The sequence below is a fragment of the Aquila chrysaetos genome, chromosome 10 (genome assembly GCF_900496995.4).
Source record: "Aquila chrysaetos chrysaetos chromosome 10, bAquChr1.4, whole genome shotgun sequence".
NCBI classification, from domain to species: domain Eukaryota; kingdom Metazoa; phylum Chordata; class Aves; order Accipitriformes; family Accipitridae; genus Aquila; species Aquila chrysaetos.
In genome coordinates, this window is record NC_044013.1 from 40,271,819 (window position 1) to 40,291,765 (window position 19,947).

The 19,947-nt window shown below is 36.5% G+C and overlaps 1 protein-coding gene across 1 annotated transcript in view; it reads left to right on the plus strand.

Moving 5' to 3' along the window:
* The first annotated feature begins 133 nt into the window (after positions 1-133).
* The window catches only part of BRIP1 (BRCA1 interacting helicase 1), a 69,615-nt gene continuing 49,801 nt past the window's right edge, over positions 134-19,947 (plus strand). Inside the window, exons 1-16 of the mRNA XM_041126967.1 lie at positions 134-377; positions 950-1,056; positions 1,257-1,379; positions 1,868-1,996; positions 2,774-2,885; positions 3,370-3,567; positions 3,828-3,955; positions 4,870-5,004; positions 11,232-11,525; positions 12,014-12,235; positions 12,756-12,955; positions 16,534-16,666; positions 17,186-17,337; positions 17,886-18,057; positions 18,175-18,312; positions 18,723-18,884. Coding sequence (XP_040982901.1) covers positions 1,904-1,996; positions 2,774-2,885; positions 3,370-3,567; positions 3,828-3,955; positions 4,870-5,004; positions 11,232-11,525; positions 12,014-12,235; positions 12,756-12,955; positions 16,534-16,666; positions 17,186-17,337; positions 17,886-18,057; positions 18,175-18,312; positions 18,723-18,884 — 2,139 coding nt within the window. The 5' untranslated portion in view covers positions 134-377; positions 950-1,056; positions 1,257-1,379; positions 1,868-1,903. The remainder of the gene's footprint in view (positions 378-949; positions 1,057-1,256; positions 1,380-1,867; positions 1,997-2,773; positions 2,886-3,369; positions 3,568-3,827; positions 3,956-4,869; positions 5,005-11,231; positions 11,526-12,013; positions 12,236-12,755; positions 12,956-16,533; positions 16,667-17,185; positions 17,338-17,885; positions 18,058-18,174; positions 18,313-18,722; positions 18,885-19,947) is intronic.

The window sequence follows — 19,947 nt, forward strand, 5'->3', positions numbered from 1 at the left end:
GTACACGGGGGCCTTCTCCTGCCAGGGCTTTCCTCCATGGCAGTATTGAAAAGCCACTGCCGTTACTAAAAACGATCACTCATTCCCAACACAGTGTTTTCAGCGCGCTATGCTCAAAACAAGGTAAGTAATACAAAGTATTAAAGCATTTTGCAACGCAATTCCCCCACGGTAAACGCGTGGTTGCCCAGCAACGAGTGCAACCCGGAAGCCAGCAAGGCCCTCCCTGATTGGTTCTAATAGCGCAGAGGTGGGAGGCGGGAGTGGCTCAGTCTGCCATTTCACGATTGGTGGCTCGGCGCCCTTTCCTGTCAGCTGATTGGCGCCGGGGCGGAGGCGGGAAGGACGGACGCCGGAGAGGGCCGCCGTCGCCTGAGGTGAGCGGCCGCTCGCCGCCTCCCGCGGAGCGCGGCTGTGAGGGGACCGGGTTCGCGCGGGGAAGGAGGGAGGGAAGCGGCTTTCTGGGGGTCCCTGCCTCGTAAAGGAGGTAAAGGAAAAGCCCGGGTGCCTCTCTGCAGGCTGGGGGGGGGGCGACACGCACAGGAGAATGACAGCAGGTTCCTCGGCGCTCCCTGCCCTCGGCCGCAGAGAGGCGGAAAAACTCTCCCCGGGGCTGGAGCTAGAGGAGGGCCGAGGTGGCGTCGGGGTGTCCCTGGGGAGCGGCCCCGGTCCTCCCAGAGGCGGAGCGGAGCAGACCGGGGCGAAGGGTGTCCCTCCCCGTTCCCGGTGTCCCGCACCGTTGCCGCCTCCTGCCCGCGTTCATGTTGAATCCTTCCCGCTGCCCCGACGGGGGCTTGCTTTTTTCTTGGGCAAAGCGCAATTCGAAGTTGTGCTCGTTTAAGCGAACCCCCGCCCCGCATGTGTTAGGGAAAAGCCTTCAAGGGATGCGGTTACATTTTTGGAAGGGGGAGTGGGACGTAAACTCACGTTAGCGTTCTCTTTTCGCTAGGATTTCTTTTTCCTGTTGAGAAAGTTGATGATGAAGCTGAATCATGCCATACATTGGTGGTTTTTTGATGTATACGTTTACTCGTTAAAACGCAGATGAGGACACAGGTTAGTGAGTTTATCATAGGGAATCTGCCAATTTAAAATTGCTCTTTTATTTTGTAGATGCTGAAAACCTGTAAGAAAAAAATTCTGTCGTTTAAAAAAATGTGCTTTTTTTTGAGCCATCTATGCCTCTTCAGTATTTTTAATTCAATAATTCCAATATTTTAGCATGATAGGGAAACTGACTTTCTCTTATTATGCAGAGCGAGAGAAATGCAAGATAATACTCACAGAATAGTAAAGTGAATGACATCTCCTTTTCTCCTGAATAATTACTGTATTACTAGTGGAAGAAAAATGTTAGTTTAAAACATCTCATTTCTAAAGTCAGTGTCCAGTTTTATTTTCTCATTGTCATAAAATGAACAGTATAAGGTACTGTTGTCTGCTGTATCTTTGTAGTTTGCAATGTCTTGGAGTTCAAGCTAACGGACCTGCAGAATTGAAAAACTGGCTATTTTTAGTTATTAAACATCATAACATACTTTTCCCAAGGATTTGGGTTCTTATCCCAACAATATTCAGTCTGAGAAATAGAATCTGAAATGATGTGCGTAGTTCATTCGTACTTTTATTTAAATTGCTTAAATTGCTGATGCTGCTCATGGCAACTTGCTCTCATTTGTAACAAGGACTGAGTCTGAACTGATGGTGTGTAATATAAATTCCTATATGCCAGTTCTGGTAATATCCCGAACCGCTTAGCCCCCTTATCAGGTTAGCACTTTCTGCTTGTTTTTGTCTGGTGCCATATGTTGTTTCAGGCTTTGCCTGCTTGTTAGTGTTGACTTGTTAATACTGTTTTTTACTGCAGTTATAAACCTGAAGTAAACGGGAGGAAAAAGTGGCAATGTCTTCTGATGTGTCAGAATATACTATTGGGGGAGTGAAGATTATATTCCCTTGCAAGGCTTACCCTTCACAGCTTGCTATGATGAATGCTGTAAGTAGAATTTGTGTTAACATTTGCTAAACTAATAGCTTATGTTTTCAGAGCCTCCAATATCTTAAGAATTTCAATTGTAACTTAACTTACTGTTCTCAGTGCTGTACGGTGATACCTGGCCCATGACTAGGGAGTGCTGAAGTACGTTTGGATTTGTGAACATTTATGCTAAGAAAGAAGTTATGTCTTCTGTAATATATATGATTATTTAACTAGATATACTGTAACAGAAATTTTACTTAACTTTGCAAGTTTGTAAGGAGGGAATGATTTAATAAAACATCTATATTTTAAACAGAATGCAATATTTCAGGAAGTTTTCACTTTTTGGAGAGGTTTTTAAAAATGAATTATTACAGTTTACATTTAAACATTTTTAAACAGTTGTAACCATTTTTAAACACTTTTTCTCTGTGGGACAAATGGTTTGGTTGTCTGACAGATGTTTTCAACGTTTTGTAAGACTAAAGAAAGCAAGCTAGCCCCATCAGGTATTGCTGTTAGCAGGTAAGTGTAAGTGAACCCCTGAGCATTGCTAATGAGGCACGTTCCTCCTGAGAGAAATACAGCTAAGGCTTGTTGGCCTGTTGTTATTATTAAAGGGAGGTGGGGGGTTGTTTGATTGATTGGTTGTTTTGTTTGTTTGTTCGTTTGTTTTACAAGACAGCAGGTGTCCTGATCTATTTTTAGAAGTTATTTCTAGCTTAGTTGAAGACATCCTCTTTGGTTTTTTTTCTATTAATTCTGTTTTTGTTCTTGTTATTCTCCTTAAAGATTGTTAAGGGTTTAAATAACAGGCAACACTGTTTGTTGGAGAGCCCTACAGGAAGTGGCAAAAGCTTGGCATTACTTTGTTCTGCATTATCATGGCAGCAGTCTCTGTATGGTAAGTTGTCTTAGTGTCTGTTTGCCCAGTTTTTATTACCAAAATATATTATAATGAACTGTTGTTGTTTATCAGCCTTTAAACATTTGGTTTCAGGAATCTAACCAGGTCTTTGTCCACCATTATACATATTGCCTTACTGGCATCGTAAAACAGTAACGGCCAGTAATACTAAGCTGGATTTAGATATCTGTTACCATAAGGGAATTGTATGGCTGTTGGAACTTTGAAAGAAAATACTTCTGGATTGTAGTCATGCAGATTGAATTGAAAAAGAGGGGTATTTTTCATTTCTGCGAGTTGTTGCAGTTCTTTGCACTGCAGTTTTTCAAAGGGTGATGGTAGCTTGTTCAGACTTGGTAGAGGCACAAGGTTTATAGCCAGTACCTAAACAAAAGCTTTCATCTTAACTGTTTTGAAGGTCTATTTCTCATGTACAGTCTTGAGTAGTTTTTAATGGGAGACAAATGACTGTGTCCTTTAGAGAAATCACTGCTTACATCATCATGTGAAAAGGAAGACAGAAAGCCAGAGACCTCACCACCATGTCACTGCACGTGTCATTCCCAATCTAAGAGCAACGAGGCTGCAACAAGTGTGAATCATGGTGCTTCTTCTAGTTCTTTTAATAATTATGAAACAGGAAGTTCTGTAAAACCTGGAAGCCCGCTAACAAACACAGGTAACTTCATACATAGGCAGCTAAAAATCTGTCCTGGAAGTAAAATATGTAGGGAGTGATGTCAATTTTTTTGCTTTCAAGTCGGGGACTTTTTTTATGATCATAATAGCAGAGTACTACATGATTCTGCCCTGCATGGAAATGGTGGTTAATGGGTCTAAAAACGTGTGTATTTGTAGTAAATTCTATTTTTAAAATGTGGCCCTTATTTAATGCATTCCTAGTAGTGGACATACCTTTTATTTTATTTTTAATTACAGAATGTAAGGAAAATGAAACGCTAGCTTCGAAATTGTCTGCCAAAAAAAGATTATCTCTGTATGCCAATGAGAATGATGATTTTCAAGTAGACAGGAAAAGGATTCGTCCTTTAGAAACTGAGCAGCAGGTGAGCAAAGATTATTGGCCGTAAAATAATCCAGGCGTAGCTCAACAAAGCTGTCAAACACCAATCAACATGTCAGAGAAGGACACGGAGAATAGTTGAATCATGTCACGGTCATAGTTAAGATTGACAGGTTTTTGTTTGTTTTTATTGTTGCTTGTTACAAAGGAGTCCATTGTTGCACTAAACTGTTCATAATAACATGTCCTAAATTATATCTTGCATATTTAAATACCTAATATCCCCCAAATATATTTACCCCCAGTTGATCTGTAATATTAAGTCAAAGTATGAGATTCTAGAGTTGAAAGGGCTCTTCCAAATATGTATTAGAAATACAAATAATACTGTGAATGTATGAGAGTTCTGTTTTATGTCCTGTCAAGTGTAGTTATCTCTGGCCTAATATGTGGAGTACAATATTCCTGTAATGTTTGCATCTGTGTCGGTATTGGTATCACGTAACTTAGTACTTGTATTCAGATGTGCACTGCAAATAGCTTTTACATTGCTTTAGAGGATTGCTCAAATGGTTACTTTTGTTTAAGTTTTTAGATCAATATGGCTTGAATTTATTTCTTGTTTTAGTTATGGAAGTTTTCTGCTTGTATCTATACAGTATTGTAATGTCTATCAGTTTTGTAACAGTGGGAAATTAAAGAAGAAAAGCTCAGCAGTAATTACAGATTTTTTTTTGTTCTTGTTACTGAATTTTGTAATTAAAACTTTATAGCTTTTCCCAAATGATTTTTTGTGTGGCTTGGATTTGGTTAAACTGTTAACGAATATTAGTGATGCACTGTGTTACTGAAACACACTCACTGGAAAACAGTTGAAACAAAATCACTGACTGCTAGTGTAAGCACATACTTCCGTCCAGCGTATTTGAACACGGTACGTTTTTTTTCCCCCGGCAGGTTAGAAAACGTCATTGTTTTGCAAAAGGAGTGCAGCTAGTTGATGCTTTAGAAGTTTATCATCAGAGAAAAAATGGAGAGCTGATGGTTCACTCTGAAAAAAGTGTGAAAACCACTACTTTTTGTCCCAAAACAGTAAGTAATATAGTAATATCTTTTACATCAAGACTGTTAGTTTGAAAGCAATTAAAAAAAAAATTACTGTAAAGAAATTATGCATTAAATGCAGCTTGTTAATATAGTTTCAGAAAACACTGTACCTTCGACTGCATTACAGTCTAATGTAAAGGTTCCCAAGTATGTAAGTTGCTTTGAAGTAATACATTGTCACTATCAATAGCGAGAACTGCAGTGGCTTTTCCTCCTAATAGTGCTAACCAATGTGGTTTGCAAAGTGTAAATTATTTCTGTGAAGGGTGCTCTTCATGGCTCCCCCGTAGCGCAGAATCTGGCGCAGCAATTCAGCCTGTAAACTTTCAATATGTGACAGCAATTGTACAGCAGATATAAATCTGTGTTATATTCCAGTTTATAGTAGATTTGTGACTTTATGGAGGAACTTGAAAGTAGGACCATAGAAATTAAGTGACATCACCGTTTGTAGATTTTGTTCAACTTGCCATTCATTGTTTTGTGGCATATGTAGTAAATGAAAGACAGCATTTAATATTAACATGTGTGCCTTTTAGACCTTAAAAAAGTAGTATGGAGAAAGTTGGAGCTGATCATTACAATATACTATAACAAAAAATGAGTAATAAATATTGCACATGATTAAGAAGAAAAATCCTATGTGTTACTGTGATAGATTTACCTTTTGGGTTGGTTGGTTCGGGTTTTTTTTAAATTACCACTTTCCATAGCAGAAATACAACATGAGAAGTTGAGATACAAATATGCAGCTGTTTCTGCAGCTTTCTGCTAGGCATTTTCTGCATGTCTTGGTGTTTGAATCTTACTGATTTTTACATAAAAGTTTGTTGAAGCAAAACCAGTAGAAGAAGAAATCTGAGGCAGTAGAGGTGAATGTCAGATGCCAAATTACATTAGTGCTGTAGTTCCCATGAATGCTTATCAAAGGCTGTGACAGACTAGTTCTTGTCAATACTAAAATATAGGAGCACTCCATGAAATCATAAAATTGTATGTTTGAGACAAATATAAGAAAGGAAGGAGGTCTGACCTTTATTTCTTTCTTCAGTACAGATATCTACTTTCTTTTTTCAAAAGGCAAAGAACATCCTCCCATTCCAATATATATTTTTTTTAATGTTCTATGGTAATACCCATCTTGTAGGTAACTCAGCTTCTACGTACAGAGTTTTTATGTATGTTTGGAAATATGCTTGGTTTCAACAAGCATTTCAATTCTCTTTCCACCTCTTTCAACAGCACTTGGCTCTTTGTATGTCCTAAATTAGCTTCTATTTTAATCAGTGCATGTTTTAACTTCAGGAGCTGTTTTCCAGTATACTGTGCCTTTGTAAACACAAAAGAAGCCAAAAGCTTTGGTATTGCTTTAAGACTCTGGGAGCTAAATCTTTCTTGACAAAAGTGAATCTGTGTTCTAGGTCATTTGATGGGAAATAATTTTTATTAGTTTTGGAGAGCTCCGTAGATTTTTGAGGAGGATTTGAAATGCTTTGTGCTACTGAACTTCAATTGGTAGTTTGAAATACACAGGCCAGCAGAGTGTGCTGTTGATTTTCAAATAAAAATACCTTTCTTCCTTCCTTGATTGTAAAGTTTGCTTTGGTACTTTGGGTATCTGAAAAACTTGATTTACAGCTTCTGGAAATTTCACGTAGCAAAGAAAACTGAAAATTTTTAGTATAGATCAACTAACTGTTAAAATACTGAATCATACTCACTGATTTTTTTAAGAAAACTCTTCATTTTTGTAACAGTAGTTGAGCTGTACATCTGTGTGTTATAATGTGCTATCCATGGGTCTGATTTTGCAGACAGGCAGTACAGAATACTACTCAAGGTTTCACCACTATACTGTTTACTACTTCTTTAGAAAGAAGCAACCTACAAGGAAATAAAAGTGTTTATTTCTGTTAAAGTTTCTTTTTAAGAATGAAAGCAGTGTTTATTTCTTTGTAAAAAAAGTTTCTTTTTAAGAATGAAAGAATAAGGTGTTATTTTCCTGTGATGAACTTTTACTTGAGCAGACTGAGAACTTCTCTGGTATCAAGAAACAATTGCAGAAAGTAAGGCCTTAGTTCTGTGGCTTAACTACATTAAGTTTAAGATGTGAAGAGCATCACAGCCTAGGCTGTTAGGTATAAAAATGCTGTTCTAGTGTAGCTTATGAAATAAAGTCAGCTGAGGTTGTGTTCAAAACTTACCATAATGGACTATGTATTTAGTATGATACAATAATGCAATAAAAATATTTTCTTAATCAATGAGACAAACCTGCCTTTGTATAACTTGTGTTTTACTGTAGTCAATCCTGTGCTTAAAGCAAACTTAGTTTCTTGTCAAGTCCTTTTTATAGCCCAAGAGAGAGAATGGGTTGGTTGTTGTAAGAGCATGAGAAGTGCTGCCCAGCGTTGCTGCACGAGAACAACACCGGTAGATCCTGTGGGTGAGGATCTTCTGCCCAAGGTGACTGCCTGTTCTTAGCTGCTTTCAGTCCAGAGCCTGGGAATCCATTTCTGTCCTTCTGCTGTTAATTCTTGCAAAAGAGGGCAGTTCTAGTGTGAGTTTAGATGAGAAATTATACCCTTGTGGTACTCTCTTGATTACTTCTGTCAAAGCATACGGTCTGAGAAACTGGGGCAGCTGGGTTAAGGAATCCCCATTTATACTAGGTAAAAAAAGTAAACAGTAAATGGAGAGTAGTGTAACAAACACTTGGGGTATCAAAAAACAACTGTGAAAAGAATCTGTCTTAATGTGCTAGCCCATTGCAGTTTAACATATTGCTTACAACCTTCACAATGGAGTTTGAGTGACTTCTGTTACACATTCCAGGAGACTGGCAGCCTGTTACAATCAGGGTCTGGACTCCAGAATAGGCTAATTTACCACGATGGGATGAAGAAAGTTGTGGATTTGTATTACACGCTCTCACCTGACACCGTATCTGATCCTTTTCCTGCTGATTGACATTTTGAATGAGCTCTTTGAAGCAAGTTCCAGCTTAATTAAAACGTTTGCTTGGTTAGCAGTGATCTGTGAAAGCCTGTGATAAATATTGAACTGGGTTCACCTGCTGGTTACTGTGAGAGGATAAACAGCTGCTTTGTGTACTTTAATCAAGAGGCTGCAGCAGCAGCAGAATACTGTGCTTTTTGAGAGCTTATAAAGGAATAGTTGAAAAGCTCTGGTAATGTCACTGCTGATATCTCACAAGATTGTGCTTGTGTGATATTTCACACAAGAGGTATTCACTGCTGTATCATTTAGATGGCTTTGTAACCAGGAAATGTAGATGAAGATATGAAGAACTCCTCTTACCTCTTTGTGTTTCAAAGATCATAGCCTCAGTGTTTGTTTAGCTGTATTTTACACGTAGGACAGGTTGGTGGACTTGATTATTCCTTTTTTAATCGGACTTCCACTTTTTGCTATATAAATATTGATGTGATAGGCTGTTTTATCTACCCCTTGACAGAAGTAAAAACAAGCTGGATTAGCCTAAGGTCCATATAGTCTGGTATCTGATCTCTAACAGCATCTGTTACTGGATGTTTCTGATTAAATACTGCAGAAAGTAGAGGAGTATCTTCCCCCCACCCCCAAATGAAAATCTCTATCCCAGATTCAAACTGCTGAAAACAGTTTTAGTTCTGAAGCCAGAGGGTATCATGAAATAGTTGTCTAATAAATAAATTGAAACATTTTCTAATTTTATTATCGTTTAACCAGTATCTCTGTGTTATGAGTCTAAAAATTTGTACTTGGAGGCAACATGGCTATGGAAACTGCCATATTGGTGTTATCGCTTTGTTCAGCAGGAGAGTATTATCTTTCTTTTTGCTGTAGTAATGGGAGATTAACATCATGTTAGATTTTGCTATGTGATATCAACAGTAAATTCTTTTTATAGAAATATAGAATTAAAATAGCTTGTTTTTAATAAAATCTAAAGATGGCCAAACTATTTTCTAAAGGATAACAAAGAATTCAAGTGCAAATTGACATGCTTGAATAATGTGCAAATAACATGAAGAACTCAACTTTTAAACTATGTTTTAACCATTTTCTTAAAGTTTCTCTTCATTATAAAGGACCTTCTATAAAGGTTTTTTTTTATTTATATATGTATTTTGGGCTAATGGTGTCTGTGGCTTTCAGAAATGTTATAACTACTGCAGGCAGTTTTATGCTCTTACTAGTTACTCTAAAATCAGTCTGACTTTACAACTTTCTCAATGTTGATTTTTTTTTTTTAAACTTTTTTCGAAGTTAAACGTAACATTTTAAAACTGGCTAAAGTGCTTCTTAAAGCCAGTATTATACCAATTTCAAACCTTTTAAGAAAAACTTTTAAGGCTACCTGTAAAATACTGTAATTTATAAGCCTTACACATAAGAACACTTTCTATTCTTTTCATAAAAAAGAAATATATCTGGGTTTTTTAAAACCCATCATAGAAGAGCCTTCTGTTCACATTTTATGTATATATTTATTTGACCTGTATTTTCCTGTTGTTTTAACAACTTTTGCAAAATAGCTGCCCCATCGGTCCTAATATTTTTCTGTTACTTTTATTTGGCAAACTAAATGTGAGGCTTAGCATTAGCAGTGAAGTATTAGTGGTATGTTATCATCTTTGAATTCTGTGTATTCTTTTTACCTCTGAAAGCTCAAACTGACATGAATTAAAAGATAAACATGTTCTTAAAGGCCCTATACAGTAACTGCTTCAGTTATATTAATTGTTAGCATGGTAATGTGGTTTTCATTATTTCAAAGAGCAAAATAGATGATAGAAATATCAAGGTATAATTTGCATTGCAGTTTTCTGTGTGAGTACAAATGGAGTTGAGTATTGCTACATATGTAACATATACCATATGTCAGCTGTTTCCTGCTTTGCTGTTGACAAGAGCCCCATTCATAACTCTTCTTTTTATCCTTTCAGTGAATAAGTAATTATTCAATATAGAAGGCAGGATATTTGGAACTGGCTATTTAATGTGGCAGCACACCGTAATGAAATCTGCTGTTACTGGCAACCTGAGAGGGGAATGTAACAATTCCAGCATGGGTGTAACTTTATCTGCTTTGAGGGCCTGTTTATTTGGCACATCAGCGAACCTTTTATCCCAGTGAGTGACAGCTCCAGAAGGGTTACATTTACATGCATTCTATCATGTATTGTAATATTTAATGGCGGACAAGGCTGAGTGGGACTAAGGGTAATGCGAACTTGCTTTTCCTCAGAGTGGAGGCTAAAAGACAGCTTGATCCCCAGAATTGTGGTGTAACACACGGCATGACTTAGCATTTGTTTATAATGGATAATCTTACTGATTACAATTAGAAGGGGAGGGAGGAGTATTTGAGCAGGCAGCTACATGTTGTTACTTGCACTATCACTTGAAAACCAAATACAAACTCATTTACACTAGAAGAATCCATTATTTTTTATGGGAGGTGTGTGTGGATGTGGTTACTCACAAGTTATTTGTTTTCTGTGTGTCTTTTCACACCAGTTATTACAATTTCATGACAGTTGTTCCAGTAGTTTTTATTATGAAACATGATGCTTCTCAGGAAGAAAAAAAATTGGCTTTTAACAAATAGGATTAGGTTCTGTTTAGAATTATTCCCTATGTGTCTTTTATTCTCATAGTTACTAGATGGCCTTTGACATAATGGCATGGCAAACATGTTTCTAATGGAGAGTGTATGATGTAGTCTGTTTTATCTGCAAACAGATTTCATTAAACCATCTAGATTTCTTCTGCTTCCTTTAAGGAAAAATGTTGTCAGTATTTTAATTTGGGTGTCTGGTCCCAAGGTTTTATTCATCGAAGTAGCTGGACACTTCTTGTTCTGTAACGGCAGTGTTCTTAGGCTGAAGCTTAAATGTGAGAAGTTTATTTGCATTATTCAGATGTGTAAATAATCCACTGGAATAATAATTCTTTCTATGATTGGGTTGTGGTAAAGTTGTATCTAGTGATTGCTAGAAGTTTTTCAAGATTTTCAGGCTTGAGGACATGGTGTGTATGCTTTAACATTTTTAAACTTTCTGCAGTTTGATAGGCCAACCTGGCGATTTAACAGGCTATCTTGAACTACCCTAGCGGGCATTTTCTAAATAGACCATAAGCAGATTTAGCATGTTCATCTTATAGTGGGATTTTGTTAATCTTTTTTTTGTCTTGGGTTGCAGTCTTCTGGCCCTTGCACTGAGTGTTCCTGTTCTTCTGGAAAAGAAACTGATAAAGACACTAGAAACACAAAGAAGAAAGAAAATGGAGATCGGTCATTTGTTCCCAAAATATTTTTTGGAACACGAACACACAAGCAAATATCCCAGATTACCAGAGAGTTGAAGAGAACAGCGTATTCCAGTGTCCCTATGACAATTCTTTCTAGCCGGGATTATACCTGTATTCATCCAGTGGTGTCTAGCAGTGGTAGTAACAGGAACGAAATGTGTGTGGAATTGCTGGAAGGAAAACATGTAAGTAATTTTGTTTCAGAAAATGAGCATTCATTTAAACATATTAAAATGAAAGGTAGTTGAACAGTTGGAATGAGTAACATTTTTTACTCCTTTGTACTATGTTGGTTAAATGCCTCCTGGTAATTTGGTTTAAACTAAATATTAATTGTTAGAAAATGTTGATACATGGTATCAATACTGAAAAAATTTATGATGATAGGAATAATATTTATAACTGCTAGGTTAACGTTCTCAGTAATACTTAAATTGTTTTTGGTTTTATAGAAGAAGAAAGAAGTGTTTTTTGTTGCTATACATTTTACGAACATGGATTTGCCTGTTTTCTTTCTGATATGATGTGTTTTTCATTATTGTCTGACATAAAAAGTAGCTGTTAGAAATGTTTCCAGGAAATAAAGCCAAATGCACGTAACAACTTGGAGGTTTTAAGCTTACTTGGTTTTCATTATTTTATGTAACCGCTATCTGCACTTATTTGCTTTTAGGGCAAGTCCTGTCTTTACTATCACGGTGTTCATAAACTCAGTGAACACCATGCTCTACAGTCTGCACATAGGATGTATCAGGCTTGGGACATTGAAGATTTAGTGAGCCTGGGGAAGAAGCTTCGTGCCTGTGCATATTTTGCAGCCAGAGAACTCATGGTGGGCGCAGATATTGTATTTTGTCCTTACAATTATCTCCTTGACCCACAGATACGGGAGAGCGTAAGTATATTTGGAAGAAAGAGATTGCAATAACTGAAGTTAAATGGAAGTTAAAAAAGAACATAATGTTCAGTGGCCGTGGTCAACTGAAATCCTATTTATATCCAAAATATTATCTACAAAGTAATTCCTGGGTTAAAGAATTTTTTTCTCTCTGCCCTCCCCCCACCCCGCATTTCTGTATTCCAGGTAATGCTTCCACTGGTCTCATACTCTAGCTGATCAGTCACATGTTTTTTTCAATCAGTGGAAAAGAAACCCTTGCAAACTTCACAGTTGTTTGGTTTATGGAAAGCATAGTAGGTTCAGATTATAGTCATCCAGGCTGAGATAAGGCTTTCCCGCTCTCCCACCCCCATGTTATTTTCTGGGTTACTGAAATTGGATCAAAAAGCTGAAAACTTTCTGTTGCTTGCATTGTGATGCAGAACATGCACTTTTTTTAACAGTATCCTGTTAGTTGCTGCTTCTTGTTAATGTCTTTCACTCTGTTTTACTAGATAATAATTTTCTTTTTTAGATGGAAATTAACCTAAAAGGCCAAGTAGTCATTTTAGACGAAGCCCATAATATTGAGGACTGTGCTCGGGAGTCAGTGAGCTACAGTGTTACAGAAAGTCAACTAAGAGTCGCTCGAGAAGAGCTTGATTTCATGGTCAATAACAACATCAGACAGAAGGATCATGAGCCCCTACGGGCTGTGTGCTGCTCTTTGACCAAGTAAGGCAACTCTTTTTAATTCCATTATATCAATTAGTATTTTTAAAATTTACATTTAGATTCGTTTCACTGATGCAATTTACTGGTTACAACGTTGTGCCAGATAAAATGCAATAGAGGTATACTTCAAACTATGCAGTCACCTGATTTGTGTTCATTTGAGGAATGCAGAGGGTTTTGAGCTATTTAAAAAAATTACTCGTCTTGAAGCATTGAAATTCTGTTTTGAAAAGTATGTTATGCTCTTGAATGATGTGCTGTATGAAGCTCTGTATGAAAATTTTACCAAAGATAAATCGTTCTTATCTTTCACATGCTTCTGTTTGCGTATTTGACAAATATTAATAGCAGTATTTTGTCAGAGCATGAATTAGTTGACATTTATAAAATGCTTTCAGAGCCTTGGACGGGAAGTGTTGGGAACAGGTTGGAATCAGATTGGAATCTGATTGGAATCTATTTGGAACAGATTCTTCATAGTTGGAAGTGACTTTATCAGTCATGCCCTTTGTTTTCCCTGTGAAACAACTCAAACTTGAGCAAAGAGATAAGGGTCTGAAAAATTGGGGTACATGCAAATTCTCAGAAGAGACTTGTTGAAGTCTTTAGAGAATTCAGGTAGCAAACTCTTTGCACAGAGCATGCACTATCCTCTTTGAATTTCTGATTATTCTCAGGCAAAAGATGTCCAAACACCTAATTATTGATCATTCTTTCTCCCTGGACTATGTCAGTAGAATGTGGTTTTGATTATTTGCTTTTGTACTGAAATTGAAATCAAGGATGTGCTAAATCTCTTAGTATCTGCCTTGTTGGAACACAAGCATTGTGGAGTTCAGTGGATAGAGAAATATGGATGATTGAGGGAGTGGTTTTGAAAGCAAGAGTTGATCAGTAAGGCAGAAAGAAGCTGAAAAAATACAAAATGTTCTGCTCTTCTCTGCTGCTTTCTGCCCGCATACCCATAAAGGAAAAGGAAGTAGGAGCTAAAAAGGAGGTATAACCCAGAAACTATGGAGACAGAGTTGGAAGGGGAGGACCTGAGCAGAAGTTAAAAATCATGAGAAGGGATGGAACAGAAGCAAATGGGCTGGGGGCAGAAGCTCAGGAAGGAGGGAAACAAACAAGGGGTCAAGGGCCAAGAGTGTTTTGGGTGGAGTGGGAACATGAGAAAGTTGAAACAACATCAGAAGAGTCTGTCACCACTAGAGAATTTGGAATTCAGCTCTGTAGCTCTTAATTTTTGAACCTTTCTTTTGAGGGATCCAGGAACTGAAAGAGTTCAGTAACGCACTGCTAATGAAACCTTGAACAACTAAGTCAGCAGAGTAAAAGTGAATAATGATACAAGTGGCTTTGAAGTTAACTGAACTCTGATTCAGTGCATGTCAGATCATCATTTTGTTGCATTAGTGGTTGGTGAAATAGACTTCAGGGTACACTACAGGAAGTAGTTCACCATTTTTCCTGTCTTTTCTGTATTCGAGAGTTAATGTTTATGTGTCACAGAGACAAGTGACTTCTGTTTTTCTTTTCTGCAGAAGTTAATTCTCCTACCTGGGATATTTCAAATGTTAAATTTTAGTAAAAGATGAGAACAGCATGGCTGGAGATTTGATTGCCTTGAGCTTTTTAACCTTATCAGAAAAACTAAGGTTGATTGTCTTGGCAAATCTGCCAACAGCATGAAAACCAGTTGTTGGAAAGCAGAAGACTGGGTGTAAATGGCCAGTAATTGGTAAAATGCTGTTGCATAGTGACATGGCTTTGCCAAATGCATGGGTAATTAGAAAAAATCTTATTTCAGTTATAAAGATTCTGGGCCCTCATTCCAGAAAGCACTTAAACATGGGCTTAGTGCCACAGAGGTGCTAAAATGACCTTTCTGAGGAATTTGAAGATACACCGATAGAGGTATAGTGGCAAGCTTTTCTGTTGAGATGCAGATTAACCAGGACAAATTACTTTGTTCAATGGAGTAAGCTGTATCAACAAGGGGATTTTCTGGTAGGGAGGGAAGGAGCAAATATACTTCCTTGAATTGGAGACATGTTTCTAACATTCGTTAAATCTTTTCCTGAAAATATTGCATACACCAATTTTCACTTCAAAACCATAGATATCTTTTTGGGAATCAAGCTAATTTTATTTATGCTTACTGCTTTACTCTAAAAATAAATTAACAGGTATTTCAAGTAAATGCTTTAATGTTAGATTTAATTGGATGGAGTTTATTCTAGAATTTGTTTTTTTTGTGATGTTTTAATATTAGGAAGGTTGTTGTGTTAAGTTTGTATTTGCATTCATAGCATGATCGTGAAGGTGTTTGAAGTTCATAACAGGGAAACAGAAGTGTTACATTTTCTGAAATGTTTTATCTGTTGTAAATCTGTTTCATTTCTGTCGTAGTGGCCTCTTCCTAATTTTAGCTCCAGGTCTTTTTGATGTTACGTTTGAGGAAATGGGGCAGAGTACTACACTGGTGAAGTTGTGCCTGTGTTAGTGATCATCATTCCTCAATAAGATAAAGCAAATTATAGCCGAAGAAGTGATTGTCATGGTGGTATTTGTGGGTTTTTGTTTGCATTTAACCTGGCAAAAGGAAAGGTTTTTAAATTGTTCCATTGATCAGATTATTTGCAGTGACAGGACAGGAAACCTGGAACTGAAACAGTCACTAAACCTTGTTGCTTTAGTCGATAGTGATTAACTGATTTTACAGATAAATATTTTGAACTGTTGTAGAAATGACAGCTGTCTTTCCGATGCTTCCTGCTGGTTGATGAAACAGACAGCTTCGGCATTTTCTGATAGGAGGAAGCCTGCCTACTTTTCTAGATGGAGGGAAGGTCTTGTAATACTGTAGGGATGATGAAGGACATATTCAGTTAGAGAAAATTTTAGCTCTGCCACAAATGAGATAATCTGCATGTTTAGATCATGTTTTTAGGAAGTCCTATCACATTTTGTCTTGTCAGTACAATTTATAATTCTGCTTAATTTTCAAGTTGTAGCAGAGTTACAAATACCTGTAGGTAGGCTAAGGTATGTGCTTTTTATTGCCCTACCTTTTCTTACTGTGTATAAATAAGTACTCATTTCTGTATAAATATTATAAGTACTCATTTCATGCCTCAAGATTTGTTCTTAATAGGAAAGCCTGCAATTGACAGGGGTGATAAGCCAACTTGCATCAGTTAGAGTAATAATGAGTGGCTTTAAAAGTACAGCAGAAATCTTTCTTAAATGAGCCTGATGTTATATCATAAGAACAGATTATATTTTGATCCTTTTTCTTTATTGTAAAGATATATGATGATAAAATAGAAACGTATAGGGACAAGTTTTTCTCTGACTTCAGTGAGCTGCATCAAGAGCAGTTCCGTAGAAGTTGGTTCAACAGTGAAAAACTGGCATAAGGAAAAGCAGATTCTCTCTACTCAGATGTAGTAAAATATTTATCATTGTCATAGAAGTCTGGTACAATTTTTGATGTTTGGTTTGGTTTGTACCTGCAAAGTATTTCGAATTCTCTAAAATTAATGCTGAAATTATTTCTGATTTTTCCCTTTTTACAGCTGGTTACAGGAGAGCTATAGTCAACTAGTAGAAAGAGGGTATGAAACTTCCTGTAAGGTTTGGAGCGGAAAAGAAATGCTCACCATTTTGTACAAAATGGGAATAACTGGTATTACTTTTCCCATTTTACAGGTAATGTTGTATGCTATATAAATGAGTGCCAGAGTGCATAATATTGATGATGTTAAGCATCTTAAAATGTACATAAGTTAAATACTAACAGATCTTTTAATTTACTGCAATACTGAAAAGCTGTCTGAAAATGATACATGATGAAAACCAGGAGTAATCCACTTGAGCTACTGGAATTTGTAAGAGAATCAATGTTTTAAAGGATATAATTGATCATGTACAATTATTTAAATTGAACCACTGAGAGTCAGTGATAATTTTGTCTGTTCTGTCCATCTGCATTTTTATTGACTGTTGAATTGTATTTACCCTATTTTCAAGTTTCTCTCTCCTTTCTGCGTAGTCTGTATGTTAAATACATTGTTACTTTTCCTTTCCAATTCTGTCTTCAGTCTGACTTTATAGCTATCTTAGGTGAACTTTTAAACCAGTGTGCTGATAGTGGTGTATCTGTATTAGTTTTGGTTTTGAGAAGATACTTAGAATGTTGTTGATGTGGAATTTGTTTTCTTCTCATAGAAACATCTTGCTACTGTCCTGGAAAAAGAAGAAAAAATATCAGTGCTCGGTAAAGAGGAACTTATTGAGATACCAGTTGTGAGCCCTGCCACTCAGATTGTGCTGAAAGGGTTATTCATGGTTCTTTTATGTCTTTTTAAAGATAATGGCAGGTCAGTGTAAATACATAGCCCAAGCTGTTTGGTGGTATTTAATTGAGCTGCTCTGCCAAACTGCCTCTTTCATTAGTGAACACCTCAGGTATGGTGTCTGGCTTCTGAGCAAAACTAATGTTTCGGAAAGCTTTGGAAAATCTATTTATGTGGAAAGAATTTAAATACTACCAAATTATTTTTTCATTCATAAATGAATTCAAATATTGAAGAAACTTATTTGAAGGTTAGGTGTAAATTTTCTTGATGTGTTGCCAAGTTAAATATGCATGGGTTTTGATTTTCTACATAGCACTTATTGTTTGACTGCCTTGATATCTTGACTACTAATGCCAGCCAGCAGTTACTAAAAATTTCTGATTTAAACCTCATTTTTAAGTATTAATTATTGTAAAGTTTCACTGTTTTTTCAGAAAGTATAAAATTATTTTTTATACTTAAATTTTAAATGAATTGTAGCAACACTGTCTTTGCTTTGTATGAGCTTAATGCTTACAGTTTGGTTGCTTAAATGTAGTTTTTATTGATATTTCTATATCTCTATATAGGTATGCAGATGACTACAGAGTTGCCCTACAACAAACTTATGCTTGGATGAATGAAAACCAACTTGATGTTTCAGATACAAGTGCCTTCTTTACACGGCCCAAGCATAAAAGGAGTTTGCGGCAGAAAACTGTAGTCCGCATGCTTAATTTTTGGTGCTTGAATCCTGCTGTGGTAAGCTGAGTGTGAAGTAGGTGGCCTTAAGTAATTTGAGTGATAACAAATACATACAAGACCTTAAAGTGATTGTACTGATTTTTCTGAATTCCTTCTTTTCTTTCTTCAACCTAGGCTTTTTCAGACTTAAGTGATGTTAGAACAATTGTTCTCACATCTGGGACACTCTCTCCAATGGATTCGTTTTCTTCAGAGCTTGGTGTGAAGTTTTCTATTCAGTTGGAGGCAAATCACATTATTCGGAAGTCACAGGTAAACTTTTGCATCATTGTTCCCTCTCCTGAGGTGTAATTCTGGCCATTGTAAAAGAAACAATAACTTGCAAATAAAAATGATGACAAACCCATTCCGTAAGTAAAAAGAAATGTACAGAACAGACTACTACTTGGATTAATGCAATTGTAAAGTAAATTTTCAAATTAAAAAAAGGGCAATTTTTAGACACGTACTCCTCTGGAAAAGTTGAAGTCATGCTATTTTGGTAGTAGCCATCTTGTACATCAGTTATTGCGCTTTCTGTTTTTAAGTACTGGAATTAATTTGTTTAGAAATATTTCAATATTTTCCTTCACACTTAAAATTTCATTATTGAATCTAATGTGATTTAGTACAGTTTGTGCCACGTATTTTAGAATTAACTTTTATAATACGAATTACACCAGGTTTGGGTTGGCACCATTGGAGCAGGCCCTAATGGTCGGAAGTTGTGTGCCACATTCCAGCATACAGAGACCTTTGAGTTCCAAGATGAGGTGGGAGCACTTCTGCTTTCAGTGTGTCAAACAGTTGGCCAAGGAATTTTGTGCTTTTTGCCATCCTATAAGGTAAGGAAATCTTAATTCATGTTCTTCCTCTGAAACCACACACACTCTATTTGAAAACATCCTGTGTAATCTTTTGCTTTATGCGTCAACATATATAAATGCTTATAAAATAAATATATTGTAATAATACATTGTGATTATATTGTATTGTAATTTCTAGGATCTCGTATTGGCTGGCATATGAGTTTGTTTTCATGAAAAAACATGTTCATGTTTGGGTTCAACAGATGTCTGTATCTTAGAGCACAATTGTTTCGATTAGTTTTACAAAAAAAAAGCCAGACTGATCTGCAGTTTTTTCTTAAATTCTTTCCTTGAATGTTTTGAAATTATTTTTGAAAAATCTCCTCCATATAAGCACACATTATGAAAGGAAACTTTATGTGTATAATTCAGCAGCAAAAATGCCTTTGTATGTTCTTTGTATGCTATTTGAATGCAGTATTCATCCAGTTAATGTCTTCTTTCCTTGTTTCTTGTTCCATTTCACTGCATTGGAGACTCTAGTATATTTTTCCTGAGTCCGGGGAATTGCTCACTGGCATTGGCTGAAAGGAATCAAATTTCTCAATTTCAAACTATGTAATATCTAATGTCACTGACAACAGATATCTAATTATGGTTAATCTGTACCTCACAGTAGTTCTGCTTTCTTCTCTATTAGTTCTTACTGTTATTTTTGGTCAGCTCTGAGGAACAGGAATATAAACCTGCAATTCTGTAATTCATGCCCATTTTTCTTGTAATGCTTGCAAGAGTGTGATTTTTTTTTTTTTTCATTTTAAATGATCATTTATGATTTAAAAAAATCCTCTCAACAAACAAAACAAAAACCTCTCAAAAAACCAAAACCCCCAAAATCCTACCAAATGGAACAAAAAACCCAGGATATGGAAATAAAGGTTTCAGACCATTTCCCTTATCTCTAAAGTTCCTTAATAGAGAATATTTTAAAAAATGAAATAGAAACGATTTCTTCATTTTTACAAACCTTCATGTTAACTTTACTATTTAACTGAAGAGGCTACAAAGCAAGGGTTTTTTCCTCCCTGGATGTCTATAA